Here is an 18,791-nt window from a genome sequence, read left to right on the forward strand (position 1 = left end):
CATCAAGCACTTTCTCTTGGGACCCCGCGAGGCTGTGTGCATGGGGCTGCCAGGGAAATGAGGTGGGAAATTACTCGGGGTCACAGAGAAGATTGGCTTTGGCTAACCCAGCTGAGACTGCAGAGGTGGGTGGACAGCTGAGAAGTGCGACAGAGACACCCCAGAAGGAGCGTGGCTGCCTCTGAGCTCAGCTCAGGGCAAAGGCTCTGTGACCAGGGGCCTTCACAAGGCTCTTACCTTTCCCGCAGGCCTGCGCCAGGCCGTACCACTCGCCACAGCTGTTGCACAGCAAGGTGAAGGCGGTCTCTCGGCGGCCTGTGACGTGGCCCGGTGCGCACACGTACAGCAGCTCGTCCCCCATCTCCAGGCCCGTTCGTCCCTGCAGGATGGTGTGTGGGAAGGAGGGCGGGTCTCCGCATGGCTTCTCTGTGGAGAAGGAAGCACAGTTAGCTCCCAGCTTCCAACCTGCAGGACTGGCCAAAACTGCTCTCCCTCTCCTCCCCTCAACCCCAGCCCCGTGTCCTGAGCTGGGGCAGCAGACTTGGTTTCCCCTTTACCCTCGCACCCAAGGGCTGACAGGGAGCCTGGCACAGGCAAAGGTAAAGGTAAAGGCCCTCCCGTTGATCGTCGATTTGCTCGAGCGGGCCCAGTAACGTCTCCATTGGAGATTTTGTTGTTACTGTGTCTGGCATATCAAATACTCTCGGTAGCTTGCCGGGCTCTCCGAGAGGGGCGGAGGAATCGAACTCGGGTCAGCCATGTTGGCTGCGTGCAAGGCAGATGCCCTACCCGCTGTGCTATCGCTCCAGCCCTGGCAAAGTCCTCAAAAAAGAAAAAAAAATGTTTCTTAGGTGATAAATAGGCTATGCTTTTGTATTTGATTTTGTTTCCTTGGGGGTATACTCAGCAGTGCTCAGGGGTAACTCCTGGGGGTGTGCTCAGGGTTCACTCCTAATAGTTCTTAGGGGATTGAACTGGAGTCAGCCATATGTAAGGCAAGCACCTTAACCCCTATACTATCTCTCCAGCCAGGACTCTGTGTTTTACAATCTCAAAGCAACAGGATCCTGCAGTGTCCCCTTGAAAAGAGGGCCCAGGGCTGTGGCAGAGCACAGGCACAGCATATGGGAGACTCCGAGTTCAATCACAGCGCCCCAGGATCCTCTGAGCACCTTTAGGCATGTTCCTGCTGAATCACTTTCTGAAGAGAGAGGAAGAAAGAAAAAAAGAAAGAAAGAAACGAAGGAAGAGAATAAAGGGAAAAGAACAAAAGAAAGAATGAAAGGAAGGGAAAAAGAAAAAGAGGGAAGCAAAGCAAAGTAAAGAAAGAAGGAAGAGCGTATAGGAAGAGGATCCAGAGACATATGTCTGAAAACAGCTCTTTTTGCTTTGACCTCAGAGTTGACCCTGGGTCAACATGGTCTGAACTGCATGCACCCTGTTCTGTGAGAATTTTCTTGTAAACAGACAAGGTAAACATACAGAATTTTTTCCCTTAGTATTTTCTTTTCTCTAGCTTTCTTTAGTGTAAGAATATGGTATGCAACATCCATACACCGTACAAGGCATAAACCACACCTGTGATTTATGTTATAGGTGAGTCCCTGGTCAACAGTAAGCTATGTAGTAGTTAAGGTTTTAGAAATTCAAAAATTTATGCTTGGATTTTCCACTTTATGGGGGTTGGTGTCCTAACCTCCAAGTTGATCAAAGGTCAACTGTACTCACCTAAGGGAACAGTTACTTTATTGAAAGTGAAAATGTGGCAGGCCAGAGAGGATGTCTCTGCCTTTCCCCAGATTTAGCTCTAATATCACAGTTTGTTATGTACAAAGATAGATTCATATGAGCAAACATAAACACACATACACACATCTATATGTATCAGGAATACACTGCTAATAGAACTAATGCCCTGTATATGTTTTAATATACACAAAATTATGTCATATCTATTAAGTACTTATTTTATTTGGTTTTTTTTTTCTGGGACACACCCCACGATGCTCAGGGGTTACTCCTGGCTTTGCACTCAGGAATTACTCCTGGCAGTGCTTGGGGGACCATATGAGATGTTGGGGATCGAACCTGGGTTGGCCGCATACAAGGCAAATGCCTTACCTGCTGTGCTATCGCTCCGGCCCCTAACTACTTGTTTTAAAAAATAAAATAGGGCTGGGAGATAATTCAAAGGCTGAAGTGTGCATACTTTATATGCAGGAGACCCAAATTTGATTCCCAGTACCTCATGGTCTCCTGAGCACTGCTGGGAGTGACCTCTAAGCACCAAACCATGAGTAGCCAACAAGCACTTTGTTTTGGTCCAAAGGTGGCCCAAAACAAAAACAACAAGTACAGAAAGTAGTTTTGTAAAGGTAGTTTTAGGTTCACAACAATATAGAGTGTAATAACATAAATTCCCTCTCCCATACACACAATCTCTCCAGCTAGCACCATGCTGACCCATGGCAGTCCATTTGTTAAACTTATGTACTAATACCAACATGTCATTGCTTCAATCCCAGCATTTGGGTTCAGTTGATGCTCTACTTTTTGGCTTTTGATAAAGGAATTATTATGTAGCTCCACCCTTGTAGTATCACACAATTTTACCGCCCTAAATGTCTTGTACTCTACTAATTCATCCCTGAACAGACCACTAATTCTTTTAACCTCTTCATAGTTTTATTTATATGAAAAATTAAAGGAGGGGAAGATTGGGCTCCAGCTCCTATGTTCATGGCTTACACCGGCTCAAGATCACTCCTGGAGGGGTGTAGGGGACTATGTGTGATGACAGGGATCAAATTGGGGTAGACTGCATGCAAGAAAAAAGCCTTCAAGGTACAATGCTGTCAGCAGGTCAACCTGTAAGTGCGAGCGAGTGCATCAGCAGCCTGATGGTGCTTTCAGGCTTCCTGACACCCCAAAATTTCCACTGTGCCTTTGGCCAGACCCCAGCAATGTGGGACCAAGTTTACCAAGAAATTAAACAGCCAAAAGTTAGGTATGTCGGAGCCATGCCCACAAACCACCTCCGGCTCAGCTATACAAACTCATTTATTGGTCTTATTTCAGAGACTCATAAATCTCGAAAGAGACAATAAGCCACAGTTAATCTCGGAACTGAGCATGGCTCAACAGACTGGGGTAAATCGGAGGGGTCAGGTTGGCCTGTGCCTGCCCAAGCAGAGCCCCCAGCAGTCACTTGCTTCCACAATTCAAAATTATCACCATACACCCGGCCTGACACTACTGTCTCAGGACGGACCTCACCAAGATATAATCTGGTGAAAATTCAAGTATGTATGTGAGACTGAAATCTCCAGGTTTTCACGAGTTGGGGTAGGCTACCTCTCCCTACATCCCAATACACATGGAAGTACTGGAAGTCACTCCCACGAACCAACTCCAGCACCACCCTGTAAACTCTATTACTGGCCTTGCATTAGAGACCCACAAATAAATCTCAATAGAGATCAAAAGCCAGAGACACAGCAGCGAGTACTGGAAGATACCACAGAACCGGAGACCTCTCTGGGCCCCATACACAGTCAATTTCACCAAGACACCACAGATGGAGCAGATGCAGTCTCCCCGCCTACTCCAAATGAAATCCCGTTGACTAAGAGCTTCCACCAGCAAGGCCTAGGTATGTGGGTTCCAGGATTAAATTTCCATGCCACATGGTGGCAGAGGCATGAGGCTGTCTCTCCTCAGCTCCCTGCCTGCTTGTTGGTCTGGTTGTCAGTCCACAAATGTGTATCCGGGCGTCATTTTAGCACATCAACAGCCCTGGTCCAGCGATGTCCAACTGAATCCCAAAGTGGATTAGTTCCCTACAGAAATGTCTCTGGAACCCGACCATCTATAATCTAGGGTTCAGAAGTGCGCAGTCGCAGCAGCCAAGATTTAAAAAATGATCAATGGACAATAAATGACCTAGCATCTGCCCCTAGCAGGTAGACTTGAGTGATGGTGGGAAATTTTGAGCAAAACATAATGCTCCAAAGTAGAAAGAGAGTATTTTGGAAATTGCCTGCCATGGAGGCAAGGTGAAGACTGGGATGGGAGGGTAGAATATACTGGGGACACTAGTGGTGAAAAGTGTGCATTGGTGGAGGGATGGGTGTTCGATCATTGTACGGCTGAATCTTGTACATGAAAGTTTTGTAACTGTATGGTGATTTAAAAAAATAATAAAAAATAAAAGAGCCTTAATTCATGAACTATCTCTCTAGCTCCTTGTAGTTTTGTTCCCATTCTCCCCATTCCTCCCAAAATGCCTTCTAGCTGGAGCTATAACAGTATGTAGCTGTTTAGGTCAGCTTTCACTTAAACAGTTTGCATTTAAGGTCCCCCCCAGGTATTTTCCTCATTTATTTTAAGCAGTGAATAATATTCCATTGTCTGGATGTACCCACTTATCCAGTCACCTACTGAAGGATGTCATGGTTGCTTATAATTTTGAGCAATTATGAATAAAGCTGCTATGAACATTCATGGGCAGGCACTCGTGCGGACATACGTTTTTAGTTTATTTGGGCAAATACCAGGAAGCGTGATTGCTGGATCATATGGCAGGAACATGTTTAGCTTAAGAATAAGCTCCCTCTATGCCTTATTTTCATAAGCGAATAGGTACTCTTTGTCAAATGTGAAACGTTACAGACTAGAGTGGAGTTGAGCAGAGGTGGCCCTGTGTGCCAGTCTTCCAAAGTGACAATGCAGTTTTACATCCCCACCAATGTCACCAGGTTGGGATTTGGGATGTTCTAACAGATGTATGTGCTTCTCATTACTGCATTTCTAAGCACTTCTAAGAGGTTTTTTTTATATCTTACTCAGTGCCATAGACCTTCTTCCCCCCCCCCCCCCCAGGGTGATTTATGTATTTATTTCTGTCTTTACTATATTTTTTTTTGTCATAAATCTTCTAGGATAAGGTGTTTGTTCAGCTCCCGCACCTATTTTTTTAAGTTGAATTGTTAATTTTCTCACCATTGAGTTTTAAGAGTTCTTTACGTATATTTTGCACAATAGTCCTTTATTCTGTGTCTTTTGCTAGTATTTCCCAGCCTGGGATTTGTCTTTTCATGTCCCTGACACAGTCTTTCACAGAACAGATGTTTCTAATTATTAAAGAAAGTCCAGATCATCAATGATTTCTTTCATGTATTGGATCTTTGTTATTTTATCGAAAAAATAATCAGCATATGAAAGATCACCCAGTCATTTCTATATAGCATCTTCCAGGCATTTTATAACTTTCAGCTGTGGAGTGATAGCACAGCAGTAGAGTGTTTGCCTTGCACGCAGCTGGCCGGGCCAAACCAGGTTCGATTCCTCCGCCCCTCTCGGAGAGCCTGGCAAGTTACCAAAAGTATTTCGCCCACATAGCAAAGCCTGGCAAGCTACCCATGACGCATTCGATATGCCAAACACAGTAAAAACAAGTCTCACAATGGAGACGTTACTGGGCCTGTTCAAGCAAAATCAATGAACAATGGGAGTACAGTGCTACATTCTAGACAGTACTACTTAGTTTACCATAATTTCTTTTAGCGGGGATGGTACTCAGACACCTGCTGGTACTCAAGTTTTATTCATCTAAGGGTTTGGGGGTTGCTCCTGATGGTGCTCAGGGAATCCTATGGTGCTGGGTATTGGACCTGGGTCCCCTAAATGCCTACGTTCAAAGAATGTGCGCAGTTCTTTGAGCTAACTCTCCATCACCTCTACCATCTATTTTAAATTAGTTTTTTTGGGGGGAGTGAAGACCATAAGATCCATGTTTGGAATTTTCCTTTCTTCTTCTCTTCTTTTTGGCAAGTGAATTTTTGATTTTTTTAGCACCTATATTATAAAGATAATTTTTGTAGGGTGAAGTGATAATACAGCAGCAGGGCACTTGTCTTGCTTATAGCTGACCCAGGTTTCATCCCTGGCATCTCACATGGTTACTTGAACACCACCAGGAGTGATCTGTGAGCACAGATGCAGAGTAAGTCCTGAGCACCACCAGGTGTGGCCTCTAAATACAAATGAACAAAGATGGTTTTTGTTTCATTGTAATGCCTTTGGTCCTTTTTCAAGATACAATAATATGGGTCTATTTGGGAGCTATTCTGTTCTCTTGATATTTGTTCTTTTGTTGGTACCATAGATTTCCTAACCATGAGCATGGAATATTTCTAAATCTATGATGATTTTCATCAGTTTTATAGTTCTTATATAGCTCTTGCGCACACTTTATTAGATTTAAGTTGTCTCATTATATATATGTATATATACATACATATATTCTTTTTTTTTGCCTTTTGGGTCATACCCGGCGATGCACAGGGGTTACTCCTGGCTCTGCACTCAGGAATTATCCTTGGCGGTGCTCAGGGGACCATATGGGATGCTGGGAATTGAACCAGGGTCAGCTGTGTGCAAGCAAGGCAAACGCCCTACCCGCTGTGCTATCGCTCCAGCCCCAGTATATCATTTTTAAGTGTTATTATAAATGGTGCTTTCCATTTGAAATTCCAATTTGTTCATTTGCTGGTACATAGGAAATAATTGACTTTTTATTTTTATTTTTTCTTTTCTTATATTTATTTATTAAATCACTGTGGAAAAAGTTACAAAGCTTTCAAGATTAAGTCTTGGTCATACAATGATCGAACATCTTTCCCTTCACCAGTACTTATTTTTCACTACCAATATGCTCCCCCCCACACCATCCCCCAATGCCTGTGAGGCAGATGATTTCTACTTAACTCTCTACCTTGATTACATTCATTATTTTGACAAAAGATGCACCATTATTGTTTATAATTTCCCCCCAACAATCAGAATTGCTGAAAAGGCATTGCGAAATAATTTGTTTTCTATAGCTGGTTATGAGAACCATATGATGTCGTGCAGCCGTGATAGTGGCCACGCAATTTTGGATTTCTGATATTTTACTAGGTAAGTCTGGAGGGATTTCTGCAAAGAGCCAGATAATTACGAGATTGGCTTCTGTGCATCTGGTGTTATGGTCATGCTGGAGAGCTGCTCGTGGGGGCAACTCGTGACCTCGGTAGGGTGTGAAGGACGAGCTGGTACCGCCCCCCTTCCCATGAGACTGCAGTTGGCCCGTCACCGCTGGCTCATATCTGGCTTTTCAATAAGCTCTGAAGCAGCGGCCACCTTGCTGCCAGGAGGGAAGAAGGTGGAAGACTTTTTTTTTTTTTAGAATTGACTTTTCTATATTCATATATCATGCAACTTGCTGCAATTTGCTGTAATTCTTTATGAAAGATACTGATACATGATTTTTTTCTTGAAATGCCTTGGTCTGTTTTTTGTATGAGGGTAATGTTAGCCTTATAGAATGAATTATCAATCATTAATAACCTGACAAAACAGGCAAGAGTGATAGTATAGCATATAAGATATTTGTATTATTCTTATTCTCAGTTTGGCTTTTGGGCCAAATCCTGCTTTGCTCAGGCCTTCCTCCTGGTTCTGTGCACAGGGGTCACTCCTGGTGGGCTCATCAGACCATCTGTAATTGAACCTGGTTAGCTACACGCAAAGCAAATGCTTTGCCTGCTGTACTATCGCTCTAGCCCTGTTTTGGAAGTGTATTAATGATTGATTCCATTTATTTCTTTTCATGTTGAACCAGAGACTGGAGTCTGGTTTAAGAGTTCTTTCCATGTTAGCCCTACAATCTACCTTCATCTTTTGAAAGGCTTATGCTGTAGTATATATTATTTAATTAGCATGTGTGTTGATTTCCAGATTTCACTATTATAAATAATACTCACGGTCACAGTCCTCCTGTTGTTCATCGATTTGTTCGAGTGGGCCCAGTAATGTCTCCATCGTGAGACTTGTTGTTACTGTGTTTGGCATATTGAATACGTCATGGGTAGCTTGCCAGGCTCTGCTGTGCGGGCGAGATACTCTTGGTAGCTTGCCGGGCTCTCCAAGAGGGGCAGAGGAATCGAACTTGGGTCGGCCATATTGGCTGAGTGCAAGGCAAACACCCTACCACTGTGCTATCACTCCAGCCCCGTATGCTATCACACAGCAGGTAGGGTGCTTGCCTTGCATGCGGCCCGACCCGGGTTCAATTCCCAGAATCCCATGTGGTCTCCTGAGCACGGCCAGGAGTGATTCCTGAGTGCATGAATCAGGAGTAACCCCTGAGCATAAATAATACTAGTATGAAAAATATCTTAAGTATGTTTTTGTATGTATCTTTTTGTTAGAATAAGCTTCTAGATGTGGAATTGCTGCATCAAAATGATAATGACTTTTTTCGCCCCCTCAAAAGAAAATATATTTTATTCAAATTTTGTCTTCTAATTTTTTATAGTGGAAAAGAAAGTCTTTATTCCTCATATAGTGAACTTTCCTAAGAAGCATTTTTTCTTTTGATTTTTGGGTCATACCGTGTTGTGCTCAGAGATTACTGCGCTCTGGAAATAGTTCAAGGGGTAGAGCACATACTTGGCAAGCACAAGACCTCAAGTCTAATTTTCAGTACCACGTGGCCCCCAACACCATGGGGTGTAGTTGTGATGTCCCCCCAAACCACTGGGCCTGAGCCCCAAACCATCAGGTCCACACAACCAGGCCAAGTACCAAGTATCACTGAGTGTGACTCGAGGACCCCTAAGCACAGCCGAAAAGTCTCCTCTCCTCCCCACCCTCTGCCCCTATACACACACAGGAGTAGATATATTGACAAAAGTTGATAGTTGTAGTTGTGGTTGTACTTTTTTTTTGGGGGGTGGCGGCATGCACACCCAGCTGTGTTCAGGGTTTACTCCTGCTCTGCAGTCAGGAGTCACTCCTGGTGGTGCTTGGGTTCCATATAGGATGCTGGGTCCTGAACCCAGTTGGCCAAGTGCAGGGCAAGCACTCTACCTGCTATAATACTGCTCTGCACCCCTGGCTGTACTTTCTTAGAGGGTCATGTTATGCAGGTTCTTTAACATGAGAGACATTTGTTTATAAATTTTGTTTCTGTTTTGTTTTGTTCTTGTCTTTAGGCCACACCTGACAGTGCTCAGGGCTTACTCCTGGTAGGCGTGGGGGACCACATGTGGTGCCGGTGATAGAATTCAGTTTAGCTGTATGCAAGGTAAATGCCTTACCACCTATATTATTGCTCCAGCCTTATTTTAAAATTTTATAAGGGTTACCAGGGCAGCGTCAGCCGTACTCTGGGGCTATGAGGTGCCAGGCATGTTGTCAAGCCCTTTGAGCTACCTCCCCTGCTAACGTGAGACTATCTTTCAGCAAATAAGCACAGAATGTGGCTTGTGTGTGTGTGTGTGTGTGTGTGTGTGTGCGCACGCGCGCGTGCATGTGTGTAGGGGGCATACTCGGTGATGCTCAGGGGTTACTTCTGGCTCTGCACTCAGGAATTACTCCTGACGGGGCGTGTTGGGGACCATATGGGATGCCGGGTATTGATCTGGGGCACTGTATGCAAAGCAAAAGCCCTGCCTGCTATTTTTCACTCCAGGCACAGAATGTGGCATTTTAAACCAAACCTACCGTGACTGTGTAGCCCGTATTTGGACTTGATTGTGCCAATGGGGGACAGGCAGTTATTTGACGATCACCACCAATTCAGGGGTTATCCTCACTGAACAGTCATCCCTATGTCTCCTTGGTCTGGCAGGGCACCTTGACCTAAGCACCAGCCTCAGCCAGGCAGACAGGACAGAATTCCAGCTGGCACGGTGGGTCCAAAGGCTGTCTCTTTCCACCATCCTTAGCTGCCTTCAACTCACACTAGATGTTCCAGATTTTTCTCCTCCTACCAGGATTGAGCTCATGGTAACGAAAGACTCTTTATCAGCACTATTAAAGGACCAGTCTGGACTCTATGTCTTGCCCAGCCAGCTCTGTCTGTCGAACACAACACCTAGTCCTTGGAAGGAAGATCCAGAAGCAGGGTCATAGTCTGGAGAGTAGATCAAAGGCAACTTCTGGCTAACTTCTCACCTGACCAGACTTTTGGGATTAGCTCCCTTCAATTCCAGAGGCAAGGGCTCAAATTTGGCTCAGGAAATCCACAATAAGGTTCATGAGAGTCTGGATATATATTCCACATGTTTCTGGATTTCCTACAATCGTTCAAGACAGGAAACATTCTGCTTCGTAGCTGGTGTGCTTTCAGAAACCCCAGGACAGCAGTCCCTTGCGTTCACCCAAGCATGTGTGTGCCAAAACCACCACGTAGATCCAGATGCAAACTGAATTAGTTCCTTTCACTAACCTCCCCATCTTGAACTTCACAGAAAAGCAATGGAAAACAGCTGGCTATAAACCTCAGCCCTCTTCTCTCCAGGGACACTTTTTTTTTTTTTTTTTTTTTTTTTTTTTTTATAATTTATTTATTTATTGAATCACTGTGGGAAAAGTTACAGAGCTTTCGGGTTTAGGTCTCAGTCATGTAGATACCGAACACATTTCCCTTTACCGATACTCATTTTTAACCCCGAACCCCAATAGACCCCCACCTCCCACCCCTCCCAATTCTTGTGAGGTAGATGAGTTCTAGTTAATACTCTATCTACTTTGACTAGATAGATTATTTCGATAAAAGATGCACAATTATTGTTAAGAGTTTACGACCCACCCCCCCCCCCCAATCAGACATGCTGAAACAGCGTTGTGAAATGATTTGCTTTCTACAACTTGGTTTAAGAATAAAATGATGTCGCGCGGCCGCGATAGCGGCCGCGCGGTTTTGAATTTCTGCTATTTTACTTATTGACCCTGGAAGAATTTCTATTAAAAGTTAGCTAGTTAAGAGATTGGTTTCTGTGTCCTGGAGTCGTGGCCGTGCCGGAGAGCCGCTCGTGGGGGTCCAGGGACACTTTTATCCGGGCAGTCTTTGCTGCCACTTCTCCATGATTCTGAAGGTAGGGATTTTGGTTTGTGGATTTCTCAGAACTTACAACAGGCTTTCAACAGTTTCAACAGAAAGAACAATTTCTATTATTTCACCTTCCAAAGGGAGAAGATTCAATAAGAGGATTTTCGGTCAAACAAACTAAATAAAGAATGAATCACCCTTTTTGATGAAAATGGCACATTTGCTTGCCAGTTCAAGCTTTTGATAACCACTGTTTCCACATTTTAGAATGCCTATGAAAGCACTAGACTAGAGAAATAGCTCAGCGGGCTGAATACATGCTTTGCATGCAGGAGGCCTAGATTAAATTCCCGGCACAACAAGTGCATTCCCTGAGCTCCACCAGGAGCAACTCCTGAGCAGAGAACTGGAAGTAGCCCTTTGTATTCCTGGGTTGGCCCCCAAACGAAACAATGCTAAAAGTTCCAGTTTTGGGCTGGAGCATTAGTACAACTAGCAGGGCATCTGCCTTGCATGTGGCCAACCCAGGTTCGATTTGTAGCATCCCATATAGTTCCTTTAGCACTGCCAGGAGTAATTCCTGAGTGCAGAGTCAGGAGTAACCCCTGAGCCTAGCTGGATGTGACCCAAAAAGAAAAAAAAAGTTTGAGTTTTCCCTTCCAGGAGTCACAAGACTTACATCACAGGTTTTGAAATTCTAAAAGTCTGCAATTATTTTTTTGGCTTTTTGGGTTATGCCTGGCGATGCTCAGGGGTTACTCCTGGCTCTGCACTCAGGAATTACTCCTGGCAGTGCTCAGGGGACCATATGGGATACTGGTGATCAAACCCAGGTTGGCCGTGTGCGAGGCAAACGCCTTACCCTCTGTGCTATCACTCCAGCCCCTGCAATTCTTTTATAATTTCACAAACCAGCTTTTGATACAAATGCTTGGTTTTCCCTCCTTCTGCTGTTGTTACCTAAGATCTGTGAAGTTATCTTTTTTATAAGTTAACTTTCAATTGAAGTATCAGAGTTTACAATACTATTGAAGTCATTGTTTCACACTCACAGGTTACCACAGCAATCCCTGTGGACCACCTGCCCAGCTCCCTCTATCCAATTGACAACAAGCAGGGCCCTCCCCAAACACTGTGAAACACTGTCCTCCCATTGTTCATCGATTTGCTTGAGCAGGCCCAGTAAAGTCTCCATTTTGAGACTTGTTGTTACTGTGTTTGGCATATCAAATACATCATGGGTAGCTTGCCAGGCTTTGCCATGGGGGCGAGATACTCTTGGTAGCTAACTGGGCTCTTCGAGAGGGGTGGAGGAATCGAACCCATCTTGGCCAGGCTGACTGTGTGCAAGGCAAACGCCCTAACGCTGTGCTACTGCTCTAGCCCTTGGGCCCTCCCCATGCCATCAATATGTTAGTTCAATACCAGGGCTCAGATGTGAATGAACATCAGAAGCACTTTATCAATAGACAGAAACATACACACATATGGATGCGGGTTTTTTTTTTTTTTTGGCTTTTTGGGTCATACCCGGCGGTGCTCAGTGGTTACTCCTGGCTGTGCACTCAGGAATTACCCCTGGCGGTGCTCAGGGGACCATATGGGATGCTGGGAATCGAACCCCGGTTGGCTGTGTGCAAGGCAAACGCCTTACCCGCTGTGCTATTGCTCCAGCCCCATGGATGTGTTTTTGAGTTTGTGACTCAGTTGCTTGTGGTTGGAGCCCATAAATCTGCTTATCTAAGGGGAGGTTAATTTTTTCATTTAATTGAATGATGCTACTAGTCAGTTGCCATCCTCAGAGAACTGGGGTTCTAGATAATAACCTAGGTTTGTATTTGTATTAATAACCTTGGTGCCAGAGTGATAGTACAGCAGGTAGGGTACTTGTTTTTCACTAGGCTGACCCCAATTTAATCTCTGGCACCCCATATGGTGCCCTGAACTTCGCCAGGAGAGATCCCTGAGCACAGAGCAAGGAGTTTAACCCTGAGCACCATTAGGTTGTGGCCCCCAAACCAAAACCAACAGTCACAGCAACAACAACAAACCTAATGATTTTTTTGGGGGGTCATACCTGGTGTTGCTCAGGGCTTACTTCTGGCTTGCACTCAGGAATTACTCCTGGCAGTGCTCGGGGGACCATATGGGATGCTGGGAATCAAACCCAGGCTGGCCGCGTGCAAGGCAAACACCCTACCTGCTGAACTATCGTTTCGACCCCCTTAATGGTTTTTAAACCAGGCAAAACTCATATTTATGTTTGAAGAATCAGTGTCTCTAGCTTTGCTGGAGTAGGAAAAGACAGGACTTTTGGAAATAAGTCCAGGGAGCTTCGTAGGACTGGAAAAAATGTTCTCTAAATTGATCGGGTATTGATTATACAGCTGCATACATTCTGTTAAAGCTCATCAAACTTAAGACCTAAATCATTTGCTGCTATAAATTATACTTTAGTGACATTAAAATTAAAAATTAAATAAAAAATTACCTCCACTCCAGAAAACTTGTAATTTATTTGGTGCAATGCAGAAATGGATGAAAAGTATTCACAACCTCAGCCAACAGGAATTGTATTTGACAAGGGACCAGGCCTTAAATGGTTTTGAATTTGAAGGACTTGAAATTTGGATGCTTTACAGTACTTGCAAAATGTAGGTGAGTTCATATGCAAATAAATCCAGAGCAAATCAATAAATCTAAATTAATATTACATTGACTATATATACACACATAAATAATGGCAGTTACTGAGTTTTGTCTCCTACATTTCCCCCCCAAATGTTCCAGAATTTAATGACACAATATTTAGGATTTGCTTTAAAATATCTCAGTGGGGGCTAGAGAGAGATAGTATAGGGGTTACAGTACTTGCCATGCATGCTGTTAACCACAGTTCAATCTCTGGCACAACATGTAGTCCCTTGAGCACCACCAGGAATGATCCTTAAGCACAGAGCCAGGAGTAAGACCTAATTAAAGCAGGGCTATACTCCCCCCCCACCTGATTAATTAAGTATCTCTTTAAAAAATAAAAAATATCAGTGGGAGAACATTGAAGGAATCAGATGTACTAAATTGGCAAGATACTGACAATTACTGAAGCTGCATATTGAGTACATGGGGCTGTATAATACTCTCCTCTTACATTTATGTCTAAGTGTCTTCAAGATAAAAAAGGTTTTATTTCAAACCCCTCTTCCAAAAAAAAAAAGAAATAAACAAAGAGGCCAGAGAAATAGTACAGTGGGTAGGGCATTTGCCTTGCATGTGGCTGACCTGGGTTTGATCCTGGGTATCCAATATAGTACCCAGAGCACTGCCAGGAGTAATTTCTGAGTGCAGAGCCAGCAGTAACCCTTGAGCATTGCCAGATGTGACCTAAATCCCTCCCCCCCGCATTAAAAAAAAGTTTAATTTCACAGGGGCTAGTCCTCATGGAACTCTGGGGTGGGGAGCTCACTACCAGCCTGGCAGCTGATGGTCAGTGCTCAGATCCAGGGCTGCAATGTTGTTCCATCCAGCAGAGCTGGAGACTACTGGATCACATCCAGGGATGCTTGGGGACCAGCAGTGCCAGAGACTGAACTCAGGGCCTCCTGCCATCCCACTACCATTTGCGCTACCGTCCTGGCCTGCCGTGATGTCAAGTCCATAGAGGGCTGGGCCGAGAACTCAAAGGGCTCATGGGCCTGCTGAAGGCACCACTAGTAGCAGCTTCTTAAGCACTTCTGGTTATGGCCCCTGACAACAAAAAAAAGGCATATAGGTCATTTTTTGAGGGGGGTTACACTTGGTGTTGTTTGCGGGCAAGTCCAGGCTCAGGGTTCAAAGGTGGCTCAGGAGACCACACAGTGCCAGGACTAAACCTGGGGCTCCCACATGCAAAACTTGTGCTCCAGCCCTTGAGCTATATCCTTGCCCCCGCCCCCAACCTGAAACGATTCCTATTATACTAGTCAGAAAACCTGAAAACTTTACAGGGGAAAAATTGCACAGGAAACGTTGAAATTCTTCTCTGATTTGACCACTGTTAACTATTATGAACATGGTTTCTACCCTTTCAGTTTTATACCTTACACACCATGTCTTATAGTATTTTGCCACATTGTGACCTATTTTGTAGCACATTTGTTCATTGATTTTGATATTGTGAATTTTTTATCATCAACAAACATTTGCATTTGCTTCTAAATAACCATGTATCATTCATTTGCATGGATTTTTCATAATAAACTCCTTAATGGTAGACATTAACTTGTTCCCATTTGGGGGCACTGGTGGTATTTGGGCCAGATCTGGCAGTGTTTGGGGCTATTCCTAGGTCTGTGCTATAAGATTGCTCCTGGGGTACCTTGTTCCTGGGGTACCTTGCTCTGGATACCTTGCAGTACTGGGGATCAAATTGGCATTGACTACATGGAAGACAAATGCCTTCACCCCTGTACCGTCTCTCTGGCCTTTCATTTTCCCTTTAGTAATGAACACGTTTTTCCAATGATTCTTAGGAGTTACTTCTGACCCTGTGCTCAGGAATTACTCCTGGCATTACACAGGAGACCATATGGGATGCTGGGGATCAAACTCAGATTGACCATGTGTAAGGGCCCACTGTACTATCTCTCAAGCCCTAGTAATGAACATCTTTGTAACTTGCTTTTGAATTTATTATGCCAATTTCAGTAGAATCAAACAACTTTTTCTTTTTTTTGGGGGGGGGGGACGGAGGTGGTAGTGGTGGTATCACACCTGGTTGCACTCAGGTTATTACTCCTGATGGGCTCGGGAGTGCCAGGGATAGAATTTGGGTCAGATGCACGCAAGACAAGTGCTTTACCTGTATGCTATCTGTCCAGCCTCATCAATCCTTAACGTTCTTTTTTTTTTCTTTTTTGGGTTATATTTGGCAATACCCAGGGTTACTCCTGACTCTGCATTCAGGAATTACTACTGGTGGTGTTTGGGGGACCGTATGGAATGCTGGGGATTGAACCCAGGTCAGCTGTGTGCAAGACAAATGCCCTACCCACTGTACTATTTCTCTGGCTCCCCATTTCCCCAAATTCTTAACCAATCAACCAAATATTTTGGAAAAATCCAGTCAGCCTATTCCCACTGACTTGGAGTTTCACCCTGGGTTGCCATTATTACACACTTATGTATGTTGGATATGCTTTGGTGCTTTCAGTCTCTCACATGGGAACATTTGTTGATTTGTATCTCTGCGCCAAATGGCTTTGTTTACTGTGGCTTCAAAGTGTGTTTTGATATCTGACCATCTCTTTTTGTTGGAGAAGAGGCAGCAACTCAGTAAGATTGGGGCATAAAACACAAGGCAGGAAGCTGGGAGGCTTATAGTAAGGAAGGTAATGGGCATGAGTTCATGGAGAGCTGAATGAGCCAGGTAGGAAGCCTGGAGTTTGTCTGGAGGGAAGTGGGAAATGATTAAAGAATTTTAAATAGGAAATAACACAATCCCCTCAGCACTTAGAAGAAACACTGCCTGCGGTGTAGTGCATGGATAGAGAAAATGAGCCTGAGACTGGAGAGCCTGGTATAGGCCACTGGAGATGTTCATGAAAGAAGCTGAAATAGGTGCAGGTGGCAAGAGCCAATTGGGTCTGAAAGAAGAGTCTTTTCCCCACAGAATTTATGACCAGGCTTAAGAAAATTCTTCATATGAAACTTAAATGTACTGGAGTCTTGAGAGAGAGAAAAAACAAACGCTCAGTTCAGAATTTGGAGATGGTGAGGAAAGAATGAAGAATTCACACAGAAGACCACCACAATCAGAAATACACACAAAATCACAATTCAAATGAAGGGGAAATGTGTCTTAAGAAACCAGGCATGACGAAGCTCTGGAAAAGCACAGCTATTCGGGACTTTGTTACTGAGAACACTGGATTCAACAGGATGGGGAGTGGAGATACTCTGCCCATACCCCCCTGTCTCCTACAAATCAGCAGTCATGCCCATAAGCCACCTCTGGCTAGTGGCAGATAATCTCATCATCAGCCACCATCCAGATCTCCTGGAAGGAAGCATAACATTATGCTTGCCATAACCATGCCACTGGACCCCACGCCAGGCTGTTTCATTCAGAGAGCCCCGGGGAGGGGTCTCACCTGTCCCTCTCTGGGACCCCTCCCCGCCCCAAGGGACCCAGCCCTGGCAGCCAAAAACCTTCAGAACCCAACTGCTACCATGCCCATGGTCACTGTCCACATGCTCAGGCTGAGCATTACCCATGAGTGAATCTATTCCTGGACCACACGGCTGCATTTGTGACCACATGATACTGTAAGTCACACACCCTATCTATTATTACCAATATTACCGTACCACAATTGATAGGGTTCAAAGTAGGAGGCAACCAATCTTAGAGGGAAACATTATATATAAAGCACACAAGGCTCAACCTTTAACAACATGTTAGTGATCTCTTACAGAAGGGATTAATACCCCTGGGTGAAATACAACAACCTCCACACTCTTTTCTCTTAATGTCACGGTTACGGTCCTCCCATTGTTCATCAATTTGCTGGAGCGGGCCCAGTAACGTCTCCATCATGAGACTTGTTGTTACTGTGTTTGGCATATCGAATAGGTCACGGGTAGCTTACCAGGCTCTGCCGTGCAGGCGAGATACTCTTGGTAGCTTGCTGGGCTCTCCAAGAGGGGTGGAGGAATCGAACTCGGGTCGGCCATGTTGGCTGCTTGTAAGGCAAATGCCCTACCGCTGTACTATCATTTTCAGAGGTTTTTCATAACAAAAAATACAAAATATATGATTTCAGTTCTGCCTTGGCTCAAGGATTGGGGTTTTGGATGGAAACATTTGAAATATGGTTATGGGAAGGTGCAATGGTGGTGGGATTGGTGTTTGAATATTAAATGTAACGAAATGTTGTGAATTACTTAATAAAATTAAAAAATAAAAAAAATATAAAAAGAAACTAGGCATGATCGAGAACTGATGGCTGAAGAAACAGCCAGAAAAACGCAGTCTTGGAAACAGCCACTTAGCAACCACATCACTGTGGTGGTACAATTTTACTTATGAAGTCTAACCCTATGTTTACGGCAGTGATTGAGTCAAGATTTGAACCCAGGGATTCTCAGGACAGAGCCCATGGTTCTAACCACTTTGTACTCATGTTCTGAAGTGGTGTTTCCTCTGGGTATCTGTTTTAGCTCTTATGAGCTTTCTTGTCATCCATGGAGTAGGGAGGAGCACTTTGCAGAAGACAAGTCAAAAACTCTACAAAAGTTGTCCACTTTCCCTAAAACTCTTACTCCAGCAAATCTAGCACTGCTCCAGCCTTATCTTGGACTAACATCTCTGACTTGAGCCTCTAGGCATGTTCTTCAAACGCACCAAGATCTATCCTGCCCCAAAGAAGTGATTTAAAAAACAACCAAGCCAAAAAGAAAAAAAAAAACCCACAAATTAGATTATGTCATAGATTCTGAGACCTGTGTAATAGGTCTTGGAAAACTTTCTGTGTATTCATTCTCATTCCTGTCACTCCAAGTTCTCACTCCAGTCCCTCTAACTGCCATTTTCTCCTCCTGTCTCCCACCCCAACTTCCTTCCTTCCCCCTTTCTTCCTTCCTTTCGCCTTCCTTTCTCCTCCCTCCCTCCCTCCCTCCTTCCCCCCCTCCCTCCCTCCCTCCCTCCCTCCCTCCCTCCCTCCCTTCCTTCCATCCTTTCTGTTCTTTCTTTCTTTCAGTTTATTTACATAGCTTTTTGGGTCATATCTGGCTATGCCCAGGGGTGATTCCTAGCTCAGCATTCAGGAATTACTCCTGGTAGTGCACAGAGGACTGTATGGAATGCTGAGGATCAAACCAGCGTCGGCAACATGCAAGGCAAACACCCTACCAGCGGTACTATCACTCCGAACCT

General features: G+C 44.5%; 1 protein-coding gene across 1 annotated transcript in view; it reads right to left on the reverse strand.

Annotated features, from left to right (window-relative positions):
• The window catches only part of SUSD5 (sushi domain containing 5), a 63,705-nt gene that overhangs the window by 15,149 nt on the left and 29,765 nt on the right, over positions 1 to 18,791 (reverse strand). Inside the window, exon 4 of the mRNA XM_056129568.1 lies at positions 238 to 426. Coding sequence (XP_055985543.1) covers positions 238 to 426 — 189 coding nt within the window. The remainder of the gene's footprint in view (positions 1 to 237; positions 427 to 18,791) is intronic.

This window comes from Sorex fumeus, unplaced genomic scaffold, assembly GCF_029834395.1.
Source record: "Sorex fumeus unplaced genomic scaffold, SorFum_2.1 ptg000072l, whole genome shotgun sequence".
Taxonomy (NCBI): domain Eukaryota; kingdom Metazoa; phylum Chordata; class Mammalia; order Eulipotyphla; family Soricidae; genus Sorex; species Sorex fumeus.